Source organism: Pipistrellus hanaki (assembly GCF_964339955.1).
Source record: "Pipistrellus hanaki genome assembly, chromosome: 1".
Classification (NCBI taxonomy): domain Eukaryota; kingdom Metazoa; phylum Chordata; class Mammalia; order Chiroptera; family Vespertilionidae; genus Pipistrellus; species Pipistrellus hanaki.
Window position 1 is genome coordinate 79,677,437 of NC_140503.1, and position 22,732 is coordinate 79,700,168.

Below are 22,732 nucleotides of genomic sequence, written 5' to 3' on the forward strand. Positions count from 1 at the left end.
ATGGTAATAAACACATGGATTAAGACTGAACTTACTACACCTCCTAGAAACAGGGCACTAAACAACTGCCATGCAATTAATTCACTCAGTTATTATTTCCAGGCACTGTACTAGCTACAAATAAGAAAACACTTTGGTCTAAAGCACATACCTTCATAGGTCTCAGGAGGTAATAGAATCAGTAATTCATAAAGCCTGTGTCTATATACTACTGATGGTGTTTTCAAAGGACTTCCATATGTTTTTATTATTGAAGAAAGCCTTAAAATAAAAGAGAAAGTATACCTTACATGTGTAACTTATATAACAATGAACAAATATTGAACAGGTTGGCATATAAACATAAAACAACTATACATAGTATTAGTGAACATTACTGTTACTTTTATTTATTTTACTAAGGTGTGATTACAAATGTCACACATGGAAATCATTCTGCCATATTTTCTATCATACCTCATAAAACAAAACTATATATATTCAGCGTAGAGTTCTAAGAACGTATTTTGTTGAGAAAATAAAACCATTAACTAAATTCCAAAATTTATAACATGGCATTTGTAAACAATAAAATCTGTTATGGTAGAAAAGGAATCAGCTGAAGAAGCAAAGAGGAGAAAAAAATACCTAGAAAAAAATCCAAGTGTTTATTAGAAACTTGATGTAGAATATCATCACCAAATAGAATCATAAAAATATGCAAAACCATAAACAAAATTCTCTTTTAATAGAGAGAGCCAGTGTTTCTCCAATAGTTATATTCACAATATTTCTTATCACCTTCTTTCTTCATACTCTTCTTTAACTTTCATCTATTTTTCTTTATTTTCTGTTATTTTCTCATTATTGCTATTAAGACAGTTTACTATAAGGTTCACTCATTTAACAAGTGAACCTTATTAAAGGATTGCTACTCTTTGCAAAGTACCATTTTATCAATTGGTTTTAATCTCTTTTAGCAATACAGACATTCAATGGGATCATTTTTACTGTTATGCCAGAATAAGTCAACTAAACGATTATGGCATGAGGTTTCCAGGCACTCTAAGAAATTCTGGCAATGTTCATTTATTTGGATGTTCTAGAAAACTACTGCCTGCTATTCTAGTTATCCATATTAACACATATCACTCGGAACACAATGATAAATTCTAGATGAATTAAAGACTTAAATGTGAAAGATAAAACCTTAAATATTTTAGAGAGAAATATAAAAAGATGTCTTTATAACTATGAAGTAGGAAGATTTTTTAAAAAGTAGGTGTGTTCTCCCTCCTAGGAGCATGCATCTCCTAAACTCTAAGGGTGCCCACCAGACTTGCAAACCAGGGGAGCAATAAGCAGTGGTGGCTCATTTTTGGCTAACCCCCTAAACCTGTTTCCAAGGCCCCCTTTTCTCTGATTTCCCAGTGAACCAAAGCAGCCCCACCTAAGCTTTCTCCTTTTCCTTCTTTTATCCTAAGCCCTTCCTTGTAATAAACATACTCTCAAAATAAAAAAGACAAAAAGTAATCAAAAAAACATTTTATCTAAAAATAGGTAAAGGTATGCATAAATAGGGATTTCATAGAAGGGGAACACTGAGGATCAGTAAGTACATAAAAAGACACAGCCATTAGGAATCTTACCTAATAATAGACAAACATGTAAATTGATAGTACCTCCGCTACTCCACCAGCTTATCAGAAGTGATATGCAAATTAACCCAACAAAGATGGCAGTTAATTTGCATACTAAGCCACTGAGTGGGGGTATAGGGGGAAGGGGAGGCGCATTCTGCCCCACCCTTGGTCTCTCAGGGCCTCTAGCAGCATGGGAAGGAGGGGCCGGAACAGAAAGAGGCAGCTCCTGGAATGGAAAGAGGCAGCTCTGGGGCCTGAGCGGGAAGGAGCTGAGCTGGACTGAAAAGGCGGTGCCAGCAGTCAGGGAAAGGAAAGCCCATTCTAGTATGAATCTTCGTGTATGGGGCTTAGTCAGATATATAAAAGTCATAAATGAGATACCAATTTATACTTACTGAATGGGCTAAAACTGATGTCTGATTAGTGTTGGTAAAGAAGTGAATCAAAGGGTACTCACATATACTATCTATAGAAATACACAAGAATTTTGGAAGGTATTTTGGCTATTTCATTGACAGGAGATAAATAAAATGCTGTATAGTCACATAATTAAATATTATACAGCAATCAAAATGAAGGAAGAAATTTGCACATAAATGAAATTTAGAAACATAATGCTGTATAAAAAAAAATTAAGTCTCAGGCCCTGCCAGCATGGCTCAGTGGCTGAGTGTCAACTTATGAACCAGGAGGTCCTGATTTGAATCCTGGTCAGGGCACATGCCCAGATTGTGGGCTTGATCCCCAGTGTGGGGCATGCAGGAAGCAGCTGATCAATGATTCTCTCTCATCATTGATATTTCTCTCTCTTTGTCTCTGAAATCAATGAAAATATATTTAAAATAATTAAGTCTCAGAAAAAGTATGCCATGTGCTGAATCAAAACCAAGCAAAACTAAACCATGTGCTGTTTAGGGAAAAATACACTTTTTAAAAATGCAGGGAATGACATCTATAAAATTCATGATAGTGAGTATCTCTAAAGGAAGGCAGGAAGAATGGTAGCAGAGTGGAACACACAGACAACTTCAACAGTAATGTGAATGTTCCAGAGTTCAGGGATAGCTGAATCTGACCCATTACCTGTTTCTGTAAAGTTTTACTGGAACATAGCCACACTGATTAATTTACAGATTATCTGTCTGCTTTTGAGCTGAAACAACAGAGCTGACTAGGTATATCAGAGACCATCTGGCCCTTACAGCACACATTTGCTAACCCTGCTCTAGATGTGCTGAACTCATATCTAGAGTTCATTTTATTATCTATAATAATAAAAGTGTAATATGCTAATTAGACTGGATGTCCTTCCGGATGACCTTCTGGACAAAGCCGGGGCTGCAAGGGAAGCCCGGGTCCCGGGTGCCAGAGGGAAGGTGGTGCCGGCAGCTGGGGGAAGGAAGGCCTCCTCTTGCACGAATTTCATGCATCGGCCTCTAGTGCTTTGTAAACCACATCTTAAATACATTTTTCTGTATACATAAAATGTTGTATCATTAAGTACATTTGAAAGACTTTCTCCAAACTACACATTTTATTAATTTGGAAATTATAGATTCTTGTGACATAAACTAGATTTTCTTTATGTTTTCTTATAAGTCAGACATATGAAAAATATAAACAAGACACTGAAATTGTTAACAAGCATCTTGTTCTTATGAACACAAGAAAAGCACTTACCAATAAAATGCAAACCTGAAAAGGTTAACAGGCTTTATATTAATTTTTTTGTTAAATCTGACTACAGAAATACACATCCACCAAGAAATTTTTCTTCCCTTTTAATATATATTTTCTTTAAAAACTCTAGCCTAATAAGAAACAATCACATAACTAAATATTTGCCTTCCTCTGCAAAAGGAAAATCATTCACTGATCATAGAAACTGGTGTCATTGCACTGAAAAGGTATTACATAATCAGAGAGTAACTGATTACTATTAAACTTTTAAAAAATCCTATCTAAACAGCAGATCCTTACTGAGTTAGCAAAGCCACAGCACAAGGAAGTGGTGGAAGAAGACGCTGAATTACTTCCGCTGTAAGGAGATCACCACAGTGGGAAACAAAGCTCTTGATAGCTGAAAGACAGAACACGCTTTTACTTGGCAGAATGTAATGAATATGAAAAAAGCATTCAATTATGCTACAGCGTTTGCATTTTTATTAGAAGAATAAAAAAATGTGTTAAAAACAAACAAAAATTCTTGAAACTCTAGTATAAAAAGAAAGCTAGTGTCCTCTATTTCTAACCAAACTTCCTCAAATTAATACCAGAGGCCTCTAACCAAGTTAACAAAATGTTTCTTTCCTGGATTCTACTCAGATCTCAGAAGAAGAATAAATTAGCTTAGACTCTAAAGTTTGCCAGTTCTATAGTAATTCTGAAGGGCCATTCTACTTTTGAGTCAGCATGTTAGTTTTTGAAAGTGTTACCTAAAACACATGTTTTTGTAAGGAGTTAATTTCTTATATAGAATAAAATAAATATTTTCAAGTTAGGCTGACTTTCAAAATTGTTTTCTATTCTTAAGAGTCAAAAAGCACCATGAATAAACAAACAAAACCAAAGTCAGTGCTTTCATGTCTTTTCAGGGATCCCACCCTTCCTTAGTTTGTTTTCATAGTGAATACTATTTTAATGGCCTACATATTATAAAGGGTATAACTTCATATATTAAAAACTAAATGGAAACATGCTTAATTAACACTAAGTAAATCCAACCCTAGTGTTGGTGAAAAGAGGAATGAATGCTTAGTTAAGGAAAAGCAATCTTGACATTTCTCAACTGGAGTGCATCTAATAAAACATGTGTTATCCTAAGGATCAGAACTCTTAAATTTGGTTTATTACATCTACTTCTGTTATAATCACCAACTGGATATACTAGTAATCAATTATATTCAATTACCCCTCCTCCCTCAAAAAAACACAAAAAACACCAGAAAAATGTCATTTCCCTCTAAAATTAAGTAAAACATACAAGTATGTGTAAAGTTAAAGAGTGGGGAAAAGCCAAAAAGTGGGAGCAAAAAGACTAAACTCAACCTACCACAGAGGGCACCAGCTCGTCCTTCTAAGGTTACCTGCCATGTAAACGAATCTCCTCGGCTCTTTTCTGTCTCTAGATCTTTAGGAGACACTGGAAAGACACACTTCCACAACAGCAGGACACGAGCAAGGTGATGACTGACAACTGCAGGACCTGTAATTCATTCAATTTATCACTTATAAAAGAATGCAAAGTGGCTGCTCTTTAAAAATCTATTAATGAACATATTTTAACACCCTACTGCAATATTTTGTTCCCTTTCTTGCATTCTGATTCCAATGAATGTACTACTGATTATTATCTGAACGTACTGGAGTAGAGAGAAAAACAAGGAACCAACAGTTAAGTCTGGGTTCTAGTGTCAGCTCCTTCACTACTGCTATGACCTCTGAGACTCCGTTTCTTTTATCCAAACTTCCTCAAATTAATACCAGAGGCCTCCAAGGGTTTGTCTGATCTAAATGATAGTGTCCTTTAAAGTAATCTGAAAAAAATGTGATTTACCATGTAACTGCAAGATAATACTGTTTTGGTAACAAATAACATTGTATCCTGAGAGTAATGCTAACTTTTGATAGCAACCTGTTCTAGGCCAAATTCAGAAGTAATACATCGAAATGGAAAAAAAAATTTTTTCCCCCCAAAGCAACATCCTTTAGAACTAAGGAATCATGAATACACAAAGCCAGTAATGAAAGGTAATGTACAATGATAGTATTTTATTTACCACCATTTTCAGTTAAGAAAAATATATATAAAAAAAGAAAGTATAAAAAATAAAACCGCCGAAACCAGTTTGGCTCAATGCATAGAGCGTCGGCTTGGGGACTGAGAGGTCCCGGATTTCATTCCGGTCAAGGGCATGTACCTTGGTTGCGGGCATATCCCTGGTAGGGGGTGTGCAAGAGGCAGCTGATCGATGACTCTCTCTCATCGATGTTTCTAGCTCTCTATCTCTCTCCCTACCTCTCTGTACAAAATCAATAAAAATATATTTAAAAAAATAAATAAATAAAATAAAACCTATAGCTTTTCTCTCCAAGTAATTTTCTTTAAAATTCTGAGGTTATCTCAAAATTCTCCTATAAGTACTTGTTATTTCTTATTTCTGTGTTGGGCTGACTGTATGTTTTCCTTCTGCAGTATAGCAGCATAGCAAAAACTGCATTGAACTCTGGAATGAGAACACAGGTTAACATCCTGACTCCATCTACTCGCTGTGTAAACTTGGTTAAGTTACTCAACCATTTTCTGTCTCAATTTCCTCATCTATAAAAGGGAATTACAATAGTATTCATCTCACTGGACAGTTTTCTAGACTTACAAGAGTTTATATAGGAAAGTGTATGACTCATGATAAGCATTTACATAATGGATGACATTACACAATTATCATTAAAAAACTGCCTCATTTACATTTGAAGAACTGAAGCTATATGGTAAAAGAAACGAGTATTTGCAAACCAATCTTTTTTTTTTTTTTAATTTGTTTTATTGATTTTTTTACAGAGAGAGAGAGGGAGAGAGAAACATCGATCGGCTGCCTCCTGCACACCTCCTACTGGGGATGTGACCACAACCAACGTGCATGCCCGTGACCAGACTCAAACCTGGGACCCTCCAGTCCGTAGGCCAATGCTCTATCCACTTAGCCACACAGGCCAGGAAGCAAAACCAATCTTTTTTTAATGCATGCAATTTATTAGATTAAAATATAATTAATTTTTCCACTTTTTTCTTCTAATTTGCTTTTTAGGAAGAGGCTATTGTTAATTCAAAATAAGATGAATTCGACACTCTTTGCTCATTACTTTCTTTGATGAAATGGTACTAAAAACCACAAAATACCTAGAATTGGAATAAAAAAAGGAAAACAGAGTAAAGTAATTAAGAATAAATGACGTAAGAGGTTTGTGTGCATGAGTGCCATGTGTGCACATCAGCCCATTCATATACCACAGGCTGTGGGGATACAGAAAATTCTAAAAGTACAATTTAGTTAATAAAAGCACAGCATCACTGGGAATGCTCATAGTTGACAAAAGTTTCTAAATATTTGCTATTATACTAAGATATCTCATTAACTCAATAGTGAACAATGTAGCATCTCTTTCCTAAAGGTATCAAGATGTTATCTCAGAGACATACATGAACTAAGTTGACAAAAATTAGTTTATGATAATTATAAACATAAACAAGAGCAAGTCTTTTTTACATCAAGAATCCTAATATAGGAGAAACCAAGATGGCGGCATAGGTAAACACCTAAACTGCTGCCTCGCACAATTTCAAAACTACAACTAAAAGGTAAAACGGACATCATCCAGAACCATAGGAAGGCTGGCTGAGTGGAAATTCTACAACTAAAAAGAAAGAGAAAAGCACACTGAGACTCAGAGAGCTGCAGGAAGCAGAGGTACTTAGAGGTGAGCGTGGAGAGGGCGAGCAACTGAGTACATGACTGGCTTTCTCAAGCAGGAGGGAAATAAAAGCTCTCGACTGCACTGAACTCCAGTTCCAGGTGAGACTCTGGGTATCCAGACTCATTCGGGGAGAAACTGGACTGTCTGGCAATGAATAGAAATCAAGGGCGGCTTTCTCTCAGAGGTGCTTGCAGTGATTACCACAGGACACTGAGACACAGGGGCCTCATAGGGCAGGGCTGACGAGAAACCAATGCTGTCTGCTCCGACCTGAGACTCTGTCCCATCCAAGCTGAGCACAGAGGCTTTTGCAAGTCTTATCTCATAAGGGTGGCTCCAGCACAGAAGTTCTCCCATCGTAGACACAGCTGATCTTCACAGCCAATTGGCATGGAGGTCAATTCCTCCCAGTGATACCAACAACAATAAAGGCTTAACTACAACAAGACTGTGCACACAGCCCACAAAGGGTTGCATCAATAGTGTCCAACTCAAGTAACTGCGGAGGCTGAGCCACTGGGCCCTATAGGACACCTAGCACACAAAGCCACTCTATCAATTTAGGGAAGTAGCTAAAATGTGGAGACAAAGAAATGAAAGAAATGGAGGAAAGCAAACGACTAGATATAGAGTTCAAAACCACAGTTATAAGGTTTTTCTAGAATTTCCTAGAAAAGGCCGATAAATTTAGCAAGACCCTTGAAGATATGAAAAAGGACCAACTAGAAATTAAGCATAAACTGACTGAAATAAAAAAAAACATTATACAGAGATTTAACAGACTAGAGGATTGCAAGAATCAAGTCAAATATTTGAAATACAAAGAAGCAGAAAACACTCAACCAGAAAAGAAAAAAGAATCCAAAAATATGAAGATAGTGTAAGGAGCTTCTGAGACAACTTCAAGTGTACCAACATCAGAATTATGGGGGTGCCAGAAGAAGAGAGAAGATACTGAAAATCTATTTGAAGAAATAATGACAGAAAACTTCCCCCACCTGATGAAAGAAATAGACTTACAAATCCAGGAAGTGCACAGAAGGAATTCCCAAACAAAAGGAATCCAAAGAGGACCACTCCAAGACACATCATAATTAAAATGCCAAGAGCAAAAAACAAAGAGAGAATTTTAAAAGCAGCAAGAGAAAAACAGTTATCTACAAGGGAGCATCCATACAACTTTCAGCTGATTTCTCAACAGAAACCAGATGGGAGTGGCAAGAAATATTCAAAGTGATGAATAACAAGAACCTACAACCAAGATTACTCTACCTAGCAAAGCTATAATTCAGAATTGAAGGACAGATAAAGAGCTTCACAGATAAGAAAAAGCTAAAAGAGTTCATCCTCACCAAAACGGTATTATATGAAATGCTGAAAGGTGTTCTTTAAAAAGAGAAAGAAGAAGAAAAAGGTAAAGATAAAAATTATGAACAAATACATATCTATCAACAAGTGAATCTAAAAATCAAGTGAAAAAAAAATCTGAGGAACAGAATAAACTGGTGAATATAATAGAATAAGGAGCATAGGAAGGGAGTGGACTGACAATTCTGATTGGGAAAGGAGTGTGGGGGGTGCAGGAAGAGACTGGACAAAAATTGTACACCTATGGATGAAGACAGTGGAAGGGGGTAAGAGCAAAGGGTGTGGTGGGAACCAGGTGAAAAAGAGCTATGGGGGGAAAAAGGAACAATTGTAATAATCTGAACAATAAAGATTTATTACGTAAGTTAAAAAATAATAATCTTAATATATAAAAACCCTTAGTCCATCACGACCAGAGGCTGGACCACCTGGAAGTCAGTCCTGTAGTGAGCTCTGGGTTGCCATGGCGACCCAGCACTGACTGCTGAGGGGGTTGAAATCAGGCCCAGAGAGAGGCCTGAAGAAGCAGCATCTGATACATAGCCTCTATGGCAGATGTTGGTCAGCACTCTCCTCTTTCTCTCCAGCAGCTGTGCCACCATTTATCTCCAGGCCTCCACTGGGGCTCCTAATCAGCCCCACTTTTCTGATCAGGCCCCATTGATAGGCCCAGAGACACTGACTGGCATAGAAACTGACCAATCAGAACTAAATCTGGATGAACTGTGAGGAGCCAATGGCTGCCTAGGAGGCAGAGCTTTTGATGCTGACTGGCATAGAAACCGACCAATCAGAACCAAATTGGCCAGCAGAGGAGGGCATTGGTGTATAGGCTGAACTCTGATGTACCGTATTTTCCAGCGTATAAGATGACCCCCTAATTTTTACAGTTAAAACATAGGTTTAGGCCTATTATTCGCTGTGTATAAGACTTCCCCCCACTTCCGAGGCAACACCAGTTCTTTTTTTAATAGACCGCCTCTCTGACTCTGGCCAATCTGAGCAGGCTTTTTACTAGAACACAGTGTAGCTTTGGGTACAGAACATGTATAATTTGCATGCATAAAAAGCCTGCTTTTTTTTATACACCGGAAAATACGGTAGTCCAATAAATCTCTTTAATCATCTCAAGAACATTACTTAAAGTGGTTCTACATTTATGATTATTTTAATTTAAGCTCCTTTTAGACCAAATTATTTCAGAGATGTCAAAATGATTCATTGGTCAAATCCAGTCACTTTTCTATTCTAGCAATAAATCACATGACTCTAGAGACTTAAAAAAAATTTAGCTGTAATTAAGTAATAAAATTAAATTTCAAAGTCATAGGATATAACTATAATAGTCATGATCATAAAACACTAACTTAAAAAATATATAATTTAAATGAGCCCTATCTCCTTCAATGTAACTACCTTATTGGTGTTACCAATTCCCAAAACAACTACAGAAATGAATTCGTAAGCTACAGTATGTTCTCTTGCCTAACTTATGTTTTGGAAAATGTTTTTTTTTTTTCCCGATGATGGATATAAATTATTTCTTGAAAAGCCAGAGTCATTCAAAGTTAAGCCTGAAAGATGATCAAATTGGCTTATCCTATTTAAGGTTCATAAACTGGCCTTGAAGAGAATTTTAAATAAAGAAATCTAAAAACATTTTGGAGAGAGAACCCAGAAATAGTCCCAAGCCATTATGCTCAATTAATATTTGACAAAGGAGGCAAGAGCATACAATGGAGTCAAGACAGTCTCTTCAATAAATGGTGCTGGGAAATTTGGTCAGACATATGCAAAAAAAAAAAATGAAACTAGATCACCAACTTGCACCATACACAAAAATAAACTCGAAGTGGGTAAAGTTCTTGAATTTAAGACAGGAAACCATAAAAATCTTAGAAGAATCAATAGGCAGCAAAATATCAGACATATGTCATAGCAATATCTTTACTGATACAGCTTCTAGGACAATGGAAACTAAGGAGAAAATAAACAAATGGGACTAGTACATCAAAATAAAAAGCTTCTGCACAGCAAAAGAATCCATCAACAAAACGAGAGCCCACTGCACGGGAGAACATATTTGCCAATATTATCACAGATAAGAGTTTAATCTCCAACATTTAAAGAGAACTCATAGAACTTAACAAAAGGAAGATAATCCAATAAAAAAATGGGTACTTTTTGAAAGAGGGCATACACACGGCTGAAAGACATATGAAAACATGCTCAAAGTCACCAATCACCCGAGAGATGCAAATCAAAACGACAATGAGGTACTATCTCACACCTGTCACAATGGCTATCATCAACAAATCAATAAACAACACGTGCTGGCGCGGATGTGGAACAAAAGGAACCCTCGTGCACTGCTGGTGCGAATGCAGACCGGTGCAGCCACTGTGAAGAACAGTATGGAGTTTCTTCAAAAAACTAAAAATGGAACTCCCATTTTGACCCAGTGATCCCACTTCTAGGAATATATCCCAAGAAACAGGAAACACGAATCAGAAAAGAAATGTGCACCCCTATGTGCATAGCAGCACAGCTTATAATAGCTAAGATTTGGAAACAGCCTAAGTGCCATCAACAGAGTGTATTAAAAAACTGTAGTAAATCTACACAATGCAATACTATGCTGCTGTAAAAAAGAAGATACTCTTACCATTTGCAACAGCATGGATGAAACTGGAGAGCATTGTGCTAAGTGAAATAAGCCAGTCAGAGAAAGATAAATATTATATGATCTCACTCACATGTGGGATATAATGATCAACATAAACTGACGAACAAAAATAGATCCAGAGACAAGGGGCAGGGGAGGAGGGGTTTTAGAGATCAACCAAGGACTTGTATGCATGCATATTAGCATGACCAATGGACACAGCACGGGGCAGTGAAGGCTTGCCCTCGGGGCTAGGAGCAGGGGGAAGGGTGGGGAGGGGAGAAGGGAGAGGGTCAATGGGGGGAAAAGGAGACATATATAATACTTTAAACAATAAAAAAATTATACTTGAATGCAGCTGTTTAGACAAGATTTTATTTTAATTTTATAAGCAATGGGAAGCCACTTAAGATTTGGAAATGAAGAAAAACTATAGAAAAAATTGCCAGTAAAGAATTATTCAGATTGAAATATAAAAAAGAAAGAAGACACAGAGTAACACAGGGATGTACACACAGAGAGAATAAAATAACGATGTGATAATACGATAAGAAGGTGGCCATATGTAAGCCTCAGATCTTGTTCTTCTAGCCTCCAGAACTGAGAGACAATAAATTTCTGTTAAACCAAAAAGAACACATTTTGGGGAATGGAATAAGTATATGGTTTCCTAAGGTGACTAGCTAGAAAACAAGTATTTGTGTGGATATTTAAATTCTGGTATATATTAAATGTTAGTCTGATCAAATCACCCATTACAATATTTTACATCAGAAAACACTAAGTTCAGTTATCTAAATCTTCCACAAGATCGTTACCTAATGTCATCAGAGCAGCAATCAACAACCATCCAGCTTGTGTGCGCTGAGCTGAAAGGCGACTGTTTTGAGTAGCAGAACACAGCAAATCCTCTGCTAATGTCAAAATAATCTATTTACATATAAAAGAACAAGTAAAAAAAAAAAAGGCATTTCAGTTTATGGGTTACTGGAGAAATGACAGCAACTAATAATAATGTCTTGAAAATTTAATTCTCATATTGGCGTATAAGTGTACACAGAAACCCTATAATTGTTTGTAGAGCATGTGCAACAACATAGTACAACAATTAGCTGTACAGAATTTGAACTTACTTTTAGTTTTAAGTAACCATCGTAGATAGTAACTACCAAAGAAAACCTCATTACAGGAATCTTGCTTTTAAAATTTTTACATACCACCTTAAAATATACATATACATATACATATACATATACATATACATATATATATATATATATATATATATATATATACACACATACACACACACACACACACACACACACACATTTACTGATTTCAGAGATAAATGGAGAGGGAAAGAGAGATGGAAACATCAATGATGAGAGAGAATCACTGATTGGCTGCCTCCCATACAGCCCCCTCAGGGGATCGAACCTGCACCTGGGCATACGCCCTGACTAGGAATCAAACTGTGACCTCTTGGTTCATAGGTTGATGCTCTATCACTGAGCCATACTGGGCTGGGCTAAAATTTTGCATACCACTTTGATACTTGAGTGGCTATATACTACAGAGGTTAAAAGCTTTCAAAATCATCTCATATTGAAGTAAGTTTCAAAGTACAGTGAGATTCATTAAAATGTTACATTTTAAAAGTCTATGAAATAGGCAGTGTTATAAACTGAGAGGAAAAACAAGATATTTCACATTTATGACTAATGCATGTTTGTAAAGTACAAAGGCCAACAAGTATCTAATATGCCTAAGAAAATATCTCTATTACTAATCATTTCTATTATGAGTTGGCATGTAAATTTTCTAAAGAGATAGGCTAATGGATTTCAAAACAACCAACCAACTTACTGCTACTTTAGGACTACTTGCGGCCTATACTCAATGGATAACACTTAGAGAGTGAGGACCAAACCAAACAAATCATCCTGTCTGGCTAACCCAGTGGTTGGCAAACTCATTAGTCAACAGAGCGGCAAACCGCTGATTGAAAGCTGAATGTGGCTTGAGAGCCGCAGTTTGCCGACCACTGGGCTAACTTAATATGATTTGAGGATATTAAATGTAACTATATAAATGCAGTGGTAATTCTTACTTAGCAAGATGTAATGTGTTTAGAATATAACTAAAATAATAAATTTAAATAAAGATATCACTTCCCAAAGTTGTCAGTCACCTTAATTCAAATGGTGTTGGCAATACTCAAAATAGTTTTAACGTTTTTGAAGTAATGTTAAACCAATAGTGGAAATTTATTTTAAAAGAACTACTTATATGTGTGTAAGCCCAGGTTATGATGGCTTTCATTCTGAAACAATATTCTCTGACAAATTGCAATTCCTAGCTAGCTATTCAAAAAGATACAAATATTTTCTGTTTTATATTTCATTAAAACTGTTACTTCAGTTCTCTTAAAAATTCTTTGCACATTAAAACCGGATTATTTGCCCTAATCGGTTTGGCTCAGTGGTGGATAGAGTGTTGGCCTACAGACTGAAGGGTCCCAGGTTCGATTCCAGTCAAGGGCATGTACCTTGGTTGTGGGCACATCCCCAGTAGAGGGTGTGCAGGAGACAGCTGATTATGATTCTCTCTCATTGATGTTTCTAACTCTCTATCCCTCTCCCTTCCTCTCTATAAAAAAAATCAATAAAATATATTTTAAAAATAAATAAAACCGGATTATTTATTCACTACGTTCTACATAGTATTTTATCAGTTTGAAAGTGCTCCTTTCAAAAGCATGAATTTGCCCGAAAATCATATTTTGGGGACAGCAACACAATTTTAGGAGAACTTTATTTTAGTATAATTATGAACTCATGAGGGCTTATATATTTTGTGTTTCAAGCCATGTGTGCTGTCATTATAACGACGCAACATTATCTCATCTTTGGTCAGTGGAAATCTGTATCCTTTTACAATGAACATATTATATAAGTGATTACTTCCTTGTTTTCCATCATGACCAGATATCCCAGGCTTGTACTGTGCATTTCCTGCCCCAGACAGAGAACCAGTCCTTCCTCCATGAAGCTCTGGTTCCTTTACTAGAATGGTATTTAGAGCCATAATCTAGGCACTAGGGGGTGTCCCTCCTACTTCGTTGTCATTGCTTTGAGGTCTTTTCATTGGACAGAGCATATAAGTGTTTTCAAAAATAGAAAATTATAAGTTCATAGTAATATTTTCTATTCAAATTTAATATATGGACTTTTACTTAACTTTCTTGCTTCTAATGCGATAGCAGTTTTTAAAATATGGAAAGTCTTGGTTCCTAAGAACATTGTATTTACTTTCTCTAATTATATTTAATTTCAAAATAATATCAACACTAATAATATTAACTATAAAACAATTACATTAAGTTTAAGATTTCTTTTGCAGCTCTATTTGTCTTTTACAATGCAACTTAAATATTTTTATTGATTTCAGAGAGGAAGGGAGAGGGATAGACAGAAATATCAATGATAAAATCACTGATGGGCTGCCTGATGCACGCCTCCTACTGGGGAATAAGCCTGAAACCTGGGTATGTGCCCTGACTGGAAATTGAACCTGAACTCCTGGTTCATAGGTCAACATTCAACCACTAAGCCATACTAGCCAAGCTACAATGCAATTTAAAATGTACTTTATGGCAGAGCTAAATATATAGTAAAATAAAGCCTTTAGGAACAAGTTCTCTTATTAAATGGAGAGACTTTTAACAAAATGCACAGAAAGCATTCCTGTTTAAGAGTGGGTAAGACATTATTTAACCAGTGCTTCCATTTTCACAATAATATTGATAATATTTAACACTTAAGTGATACACAGCTGACTGCTCAGAAATTTGTCCTGCATGGTACTCTGAAGATACCAGAACCATTGAATTGTATACTTTAAAAGGGTGAACTTTGTATAATGTGAATTATCTCAAGACCATGATGTTTTTAAGAAAAACTTAAAATGTTATTATTGTACGTAGAGAATGAAATCATTACCTTGCCCTTTCCATGAGGAATTCCTAAAGGACAATGTTTCACTGCTCCCAACAAAGCTGCCACAGCAAAACTAAAGCCAGTCACTGCTTCAGGTGAAGACTTAAGTACAGTAAGCCTTTCAAGGCAACGGTCCAAGAGCGGTGTTAGGTAAGAAGGTAAAGCCACAGCAATGCAGTGTAGACACCAGGCTGCTGTTAGCCGAACAGAAATGCTAGGATGAATTATAACTGAAATGACACTGTCAAGAATGCCTGGAAGAACAGAAAAAACAAACAATGCCTTAGCTACACAGTTGCAGGAATAAGTAGTTACATGGATAAAGTATGTATTATGTTTATCAAAAGCTAACTCAGAATAAAAAAAAAGGGATACATAATTATAAACAACTTTTGTATCTAATAGTTGTTTCTTCTAATATATCTCATGAAAACTGGCTTAAGTCAGTACAAAAAAGAAAACCTGTATTTCCTAAATATGCCAATGTTCTGCTTACTTTACCTTGAGATAATTATTAATGATACTAGCATTAAAAATTATGAGTAAGCTGTCAGACTGGCGTGGCTCAGTGGTTAAATGTTGGCCTATGAACTAGGAGGTCAAGGTTCTATTCCTGGTCAGGGCACATGTGTGGGTTGCGGACTCCATCCCCAATCAATGATTCTCTGTCATCTTTGATGTTTCTATCTCTCTCCCTCTCCCTTCCTCTCTGAAATCAATAAAAATTTTTTTTTAAAAAGTTATCAGTAAGCAACAAAAGTACCTTAAAAAGAAATGTTACACACCATGCTCCATTCTCCTTAAGAAAAAAAAAATCCCTTCTGGCACATTTATATATGTAATTAATATACTTCCTTTCTACCATATTGCTATTATATGAGAACAAAATGTTAAGCTCTAGGATTTGCTAGGTCCTCAATGCACTACTAAACAACTATGAAGAAAGTGGACTACCACTACTAGTTAGAAAGTATGTCCACATTTGCAACGATTCAACATACACCTTTATTAAAACATGTCATGTAGCAGTTCAAGTCAATTGCTACTTAACATGTGCCCTGGGATAAAGAGTTTATAAACAAAATATGATGTAAAGCTCCAGTGCACAGGAAATGTGTATCACAAAGGACAAAAGCCATTAAAAATTATTTTTTAAAGTGACTCATAAAAGAAGCCAGTCACAATGGACCACATACTATATGACTCCATTTACATGAAATGTCCAAATAGGGAAATCCATAGAGACAAAAAGCAGATCAGTGGTTGTCAAAGGCTTGAAAAAAGGGAAATGGGGAGTGACTGCTAATGGATGCAGGACTCCTTGGGATGACAAATACATCCTGGAATTAGATAATGGTGGTAATTGTACAACTCTGAACACACCAGAACCACTGAATTATATACTTTAAAAGGGTGAACTCTATATAATGTGAATTATCTCTCACAATGATTAAATAAGTTTCAAGAAGAGAAAGAAAACAGAGATTGCTTGCAAAAAAAACTTTGGGAAAGTGAATTACTTGTACCATATAAAAACTAATGTTTTCACTACGGATGAAAGATATGAGTTCAGGTTTACTTCCTCATTTTTCCATTATCTTAACTATCCCCAGAGAGAAGAGCAGGATGGTAGGAGAGACATAGAGAACAACCTTCAATAGTAAAAGCAACCCCATATATATATACATATATATATATATATATACTTGATTATGTATATTTCATAAAACATCTCTAGTAAATATACAGTGGGATCTATAAGAAATAAACGGTAGGAGGGAGATTTTCTTCCTTGGATAAAAGTTGTCTAGAGTAAAAATAAAACAAGGAGTTCAGATGAGTCACAACAATAGATACCTGCACTTGAATCCTGCAGCAAAGGTGCAGCTGTGGTCCCGAGACCGTGTATGAGATTTCCGAGTTCTTGTAAAGCACAAACCAGCATATGCTGGCTGGCTGCTACATCTGATGAGCCAAGCCGGGTTTCCAAATTACCATCACACATCACAGCATCTGACAGAAGTATAAGAATTAACTATGCAACAATGCTTTGCTAAAATAGATTATAGCAGGTGAGTGTTAGGAGTAGAACAGTATAAAAGCAAAAATTAGTACCTCCACTTGACCTAAATATATAACTGAAATACTAAAAAGGGGACTTGTATCAACAAAGAATTGAACTCATTTACCAAATCAGTTCAAGCAATCTGACCATAGGTCCCTTATTATTTATTCCCTTAGCAAGTGACACTGAAAGAGAGAACTAATGGAAAACTAAAAAAGATTCCAATTTTATTGATACATAAGATGAACAGTACAGGAACTGAGATGAAAACTGTTTCAAAAACAATGCATCAGCTTCTATAGTAAGATCATGAATTCTGATGAAATATTATTATCAATCTTTAAGATCTGTATATATGATGGTTATTACTATGTTAGGTAACTTATGTATCATTTATGTATTGACTACTTTACTCTGAAACAACTGATGTCTATTATTAGTGCTTTTTATATTAATATACTAGTAGTAATATACCAGTCCAGCTTTTCCTTAGGGACAATTCCTTTAGCACTGTTAAAAAAGGTGGTTTTAGTAGATTCATACCGACAACTTTCTTTAACTTCCAAATAGCCTGGCAAATATCCTTGGCAGCAGCAATCTGAGCCTTTTCTCCAAGAAGGCCTCCTATAGTCGCTCGAAGGATAAATGAAACACAACGGCGACTGCAGACAGCATCCACCTGAGCTTGGGTGATTTTAGGGTGTGACTGTGACACAAGGCTTAGGACGTGAGAAAGAAAGGCAGCAAAATTCTTCTCCAGCCACGCTCCTCCTAGTGTTGAAATAAACACCACATACGCCTAAAAAAGAAAGAGAAGTTTTATCTTCAAAGTGAAATAACTTCAATTCTATGTTATCTTCTCTTCCACAAATATGCAGAACTTATTAATATTTCTTTTATCTTTCCCCATTTAGAGCCACTTTAGCTATATGATACAATACTATTGTTTTGTTTGTTTTCTAAGCCAAACTGAAATTTGCAGTCTTTCATTAAGGCTGCCTGTTTTATTTTGGTTTTCTGAAAGGTTTCAGAATAGTCAGCATAGCCAGTAAATAGGTTAAACATGTCTGTGGCTTCTTTGAACAAAGAATTCAAGCTCTTTCACATTCTGAATAAGAAAATCCAATAAAACATATGAACACACTGTAAGAATTAACTGTGTTCCAATATCATAACTAAGTTTATAGTGATAAATCACTGTTCTTTATTTTCAAGAAAGTAATGGTTGCCCTCGCTGGTTTGGCTCAGTGGATAGAGTGTCAACCTGCGGACTGAAGGGTCCCAGGTTCAATTCCAGTCAAGGGCATATATGCCTGGGTTTGCTTTTGCAGCTTGATCCCCAGTGGGGATATGCAGGAGGCAGCTGATCAATGATTTTGTCTCATCACTGATGCTTCCATCTCTCTCTTTTACCTTCAATAAAAATATATTCAAAAAAAGAAAGTTTATTGTTTATCTTACTCCAGAGATACAAGAACAGTTTTTTTTTTAAATGTAATTTGTTTTTAAAAAAATCTAGTTTACAATTAATTATACTGAGACATTCCCAGTGGGGTATGTGAGGAGGCAGCCAATTGATTCTTTCATCAATGATGTTTTTAATCTCTCCCCCTCACTTCTTTCTGAAATCAATAGAGATATATACATACTAGTATATTTTAAATTAAAAAATAATATAAGCTTGTTTTGAACCATAATGGCATTCAGGAAATAAGATAATTCTAGGAAAGAATGCAGAGATCTCTGTTTTGTTTTATTCTGAGTTTAATTTATTAAATTTTGTTTAGGATATGGAATTTAAGCACTTGAGTAGATAACATGCTGTAATGTTTACTTAGGAGTTGAAATCATATAAAATGGAAATACAATACTGCCCATGCTGAATAATATGTACCTAATAGCTAAACTTGAATTATACCTGCACACATAAACACAATGAAAAACATGTTAAACCACAAGATACAACATTAAGTACAAGGCCTAAAAACAAAATACTCATGTTTCCAAGAAAATAAACAAAAATATTCCATTACTAGGAACTGAAAGTATTGTGTGGAATAGTCAATCTAGTGGCTTTGATTATGGTACATAAGGTTGTCTCTCATAATCTAGCTTTTAAAAAGAGTTTTGACCTAGGCCTAGCTGGTTTAGCTCAGTGGATAGAACATCAGCCTGTGGACCCAAGAGTCCCAGGTTTGATTCTGGTAAAGGGCACATGCCTGGGTTGCGGGCTCAGTCTAACATGCAGGAGGCAGGCAATCAATGACTCCCTCTCATCATTGATGTTTCTATCTCTCTCCTCCTCTCTCTTCCTGAAGTCAATAAAAATATAATTTTTTAAAAAGTGTTTTGGCCTCACCATATCTATTTATAAATATAAGAGCAAGAGTGATGACCCTACATAGTATCACTTCTGGCTGGAGTCAGATCCTAAAACTTTCATTACGGGACAGTGAGAATTACATTTAGATACTGACTTGTGATCCTAACCTGAGTAATTCCAACTCGAACATCCCTACTGACTGAACTGGTTCCTTTCAGCATATCACCACTGGCTCGAAGAAATCCTGAACTCCCACGTAGAAACCCTGTTCCTAGTAATTCCAGAACTTCCTCCAGAGTTACTCTGCGAATGCTTTGACGTGAGGCTGCTATAACAAAGAACAAAACATGTGATTTTGTATTTTGCAGACTATATTTTAATGCATGATCTTGATTAGAATGTTAACTCAAATAAAAATAAATTAAAAACTCAAATAAAATAAAAATTTAGAGGGCATTATACACATTAACACACAAAGTCACAAAGGGCTCAGAGGTTGAATCACAATGGACTCTGAAGCACCCTTTCATTGACATCTGAAAGTCTACAGCACTTTGAGATTATGTGCTATTGCTCTCTTTTCCTCTAAGAATTTAAAGGGCTAACAGTATCCTAAAACAAGGGAAAACAAATAAATTGGCCTAATTCTCCATGAATGAAAATGCAATACAATGCTTTGAAGTTCTTTTAAAATAATTAAATTGCCAAAACAATAATTTTATCTTTCCAAAGGCTTATATAAAGTAACCACTGTATCCTACTTTTAAAAATTCTCAACTGCAAGTACAACTTTTGTTATATCCCCAGTCTCTGAAGAAATCAAAGATATCTCAGCCAGCCCTTAGGCTACAATAATTAAAAGATCAGTCTGTCTTCAGTTTGACACAGCTGTTTCTCCCTTTGAGTATCACCTTAAAACAAACAAACAAAAAGAATCCATTTTCTTCATTTTTCTGAAAAATGATGGTCACGAGCTCTGACTCTTATTGATTCAAGTCATACATACTACAGAAATAAACTTCCATTAATCAAAAATATGAACAACGACAAAAAATCTCCTCCTTAAAGAGATGTTCCGTGGAAACAAAGGAAAATCTATATTGGCCTTTAGAAGAGAAACTTTAACAAATAGTACAAAATCCATGCCCTTGTGCATCAGAAATTCTAGGAAGGAGACAACAATAAATACATGAATAGGCATATAGTATGCTAGATAGTGATTGAAAGCTATACCAAAAAATAAATAAATAAATAAATAAAAATAAAAATAGAACAGGGCAGAAATACAAGGAGTGAGGGGGCATTGTTGTGTTTTTCAACAAGGTAGTCAGGGTATAGCTAATTGAAAGGGTGACCTCTGAACATAATTCCCTAAGTGAGGGAATTAGGTATGCAGATCCTAAAATTTTAGGATCCGAAAGTTCTAAGCAGGGGTTTTTATCTGTTTTGCTCAATAACATATCCTACATACTTAGAACAGATCCAGCCAATATAAACATTCAACAAATTATTTATGACTGAGTGAATAAATAAACATGGAGGTCATTGGTTGTCTTTACAAAAAATAATTTTGGTGGAGTGATTGGGTTTGAAAATTATGGCAGGAGAGGAACTAAAGAGGGAGGTGTCAACTCCTTTGAAGGAATATAGTCAGCAATAATTATGTATGGTGCCAGGTGGGTACTTCAAATATCAGGGTGGGGTGGAGGGACTGCTCTGTGAAGTGCAAGATTGTCTAACCACTATGCTATACATCTGAAACTAATACAGAACAGAACTGAATGTAAAATGTAATTGAAAATAAATAAATAAAAATGATGCAAATAATACAGAAAAATAAAACAAAAGAAACCTCTCTTGAGGAATTTGCTGCAAAGGGAAGAGAAATGGGGCTTTAGCTGGCTGATATACACAATTTTCTTTTTTAAGCAGGAGGCATAAAAAAAAGCATGTTTTGTAAGGAATAATCTGATAGAGAGGGAAATGTTGAAATATGAAAGGGAGACTTCCTAGAGCAATATCCTTGAGAAGGTGAGGGAATGAAGTCTAATATATATTTTTAAAAATGTGGCTTTAACAGAAGATTGCATAATTCATCTAGAGTATAGTGGGAAAGTCAGAGTATATGTGTTCAAATGGTAGAAGATGAGTGAATTTATAGGGAAGCTTATGGAAGATATGACATCAAGTAAAAATAAGATGGGGGAAGAAGAAGGTATAAAACAGTCAATTAGAAAGTGGGAGAGTGAATGAACTAGGGAAAATATTTTATCTGCTAGCCACCATTAAGGACCTACTTAAGGTTCATGGTCAAGAAGTGATTAAGATTACATAAATCCCTGGCAATTTAACCCAATGCAAGGAGAATATCATATTCAATCCCTGCTTTTTAAATACACTGGTATAATATACAACCTATTTTAAGCTCATCAGTTTGACTAAGGATGTCATTTTAGTTCTGTACCTCATAATCTTTGTCTATTGTGGTTGAAATGTACAATCCTCCACTACATTTGTTTTCCAAATTCTTAAAAGCTATTACTATTACTATCAATCTCCTACTTTTAAAAATATATATCATGAAATTTAGATGACTTTTTAGTTATATGAAAATAACTCAATTATAATGCAATCTAGAAATTATAGATGAGTTTCTAAAATATTAGGCCAAAGTTTTTTATTGTAGGTGAAGATGGTTCTTCATTTTGTTTAGTCTGATTATAAAATTGCTGGTGTTAGTTTACAAATATTATCACATTTGTTATATAACTCTACATTTTTACTTTTTTTATTGCAAGTATGTGCTAGTGCTAATGACACATTAATGTGCAATTCACCTTTTCAACAGGGCTTAATTAAACATGTCTTCTAACTTCAAATTTTTAGGTGGCTCAAAATTTAACCACTCAAATGACCTGAAGAACTTTTTTTCTAGTTTTGCGGATTTCTTTGCTTCTTGCTTCTTCCTCTTCCCATCCATCTTTCTACCTTACCTCCAACCTCCATCATAAATTAGAGAGTACTGAATTACAAGATTAGAAGAAGCACAATAAAAATTTCTTAGTATACATTTTAAACTTGTGGGTCTCGATTGGAGAATGAGGGGACTGTACAGGTTGTTAGTGTTCTCTGTTAATTCTGATATGGTATATACTGCCTGACATCCCTCATCTCTGGTTCAGAAAGCACTAGGACTAGAAAAAAACAGAATCT

At 35.5% G+C, this 22,732-nt stretch overlaps 1 protein-coding gene across 7 annotated transcripts in view; it reads right to left on the minus strand.

Moving 5' to 3' along the window:
* HEATR5A (HEAT repeat containing 5A) overlaps positions 1 to 22,732 on the minus strand; it is a 107,149-nt gene that overhangs the window by 59,941 nt on the left and 24,476 nt on the right. For 5 of the 7 annotated variants that reach the window (XM_084874389.1, XM_084874388.1, XM_084874384.1 and 2 more), the window contains 8 exons: positions 19,687 to 19,847; positions 17,740 to 17,995; positions 16,989 to 17,144; positions 15,135 to 15,385; positions 11,949 to 12,060; positions 4,675 to 4,827; positions 3,603 to 3,702; positions 152 to 261 (listed from right to left, as the gene is read on the minus strand). In XM_084874389.1, coding sequence (XP_084730515.1) covers positions 152 to 261; positions 3,603 to 3,702; positions 4,675 to 4,827; positions 11,949 to 12,060; positions 15,135 to 15,385; positions 16,989 to 17,144; positions 17,740 to 17,995; positions 19,687 to 19,847 — 1,299 coding nt within the window. The remainder of the gene's footprint in view (positions 1 to 151; positions 262 to 3,602; positions 3,703 to 4,674; positions 4,828 to 11,948; positions 12,061 to 15,134; positions 15,386 to 16,988; positions 17,145 to 17,739; positions 17,996 to 19,686; positions 19,848 to 22,732) is intronic. The other 2 variants (XM_084874390.1, XM_084874387.1) reach the window with 1 other exon arrangement.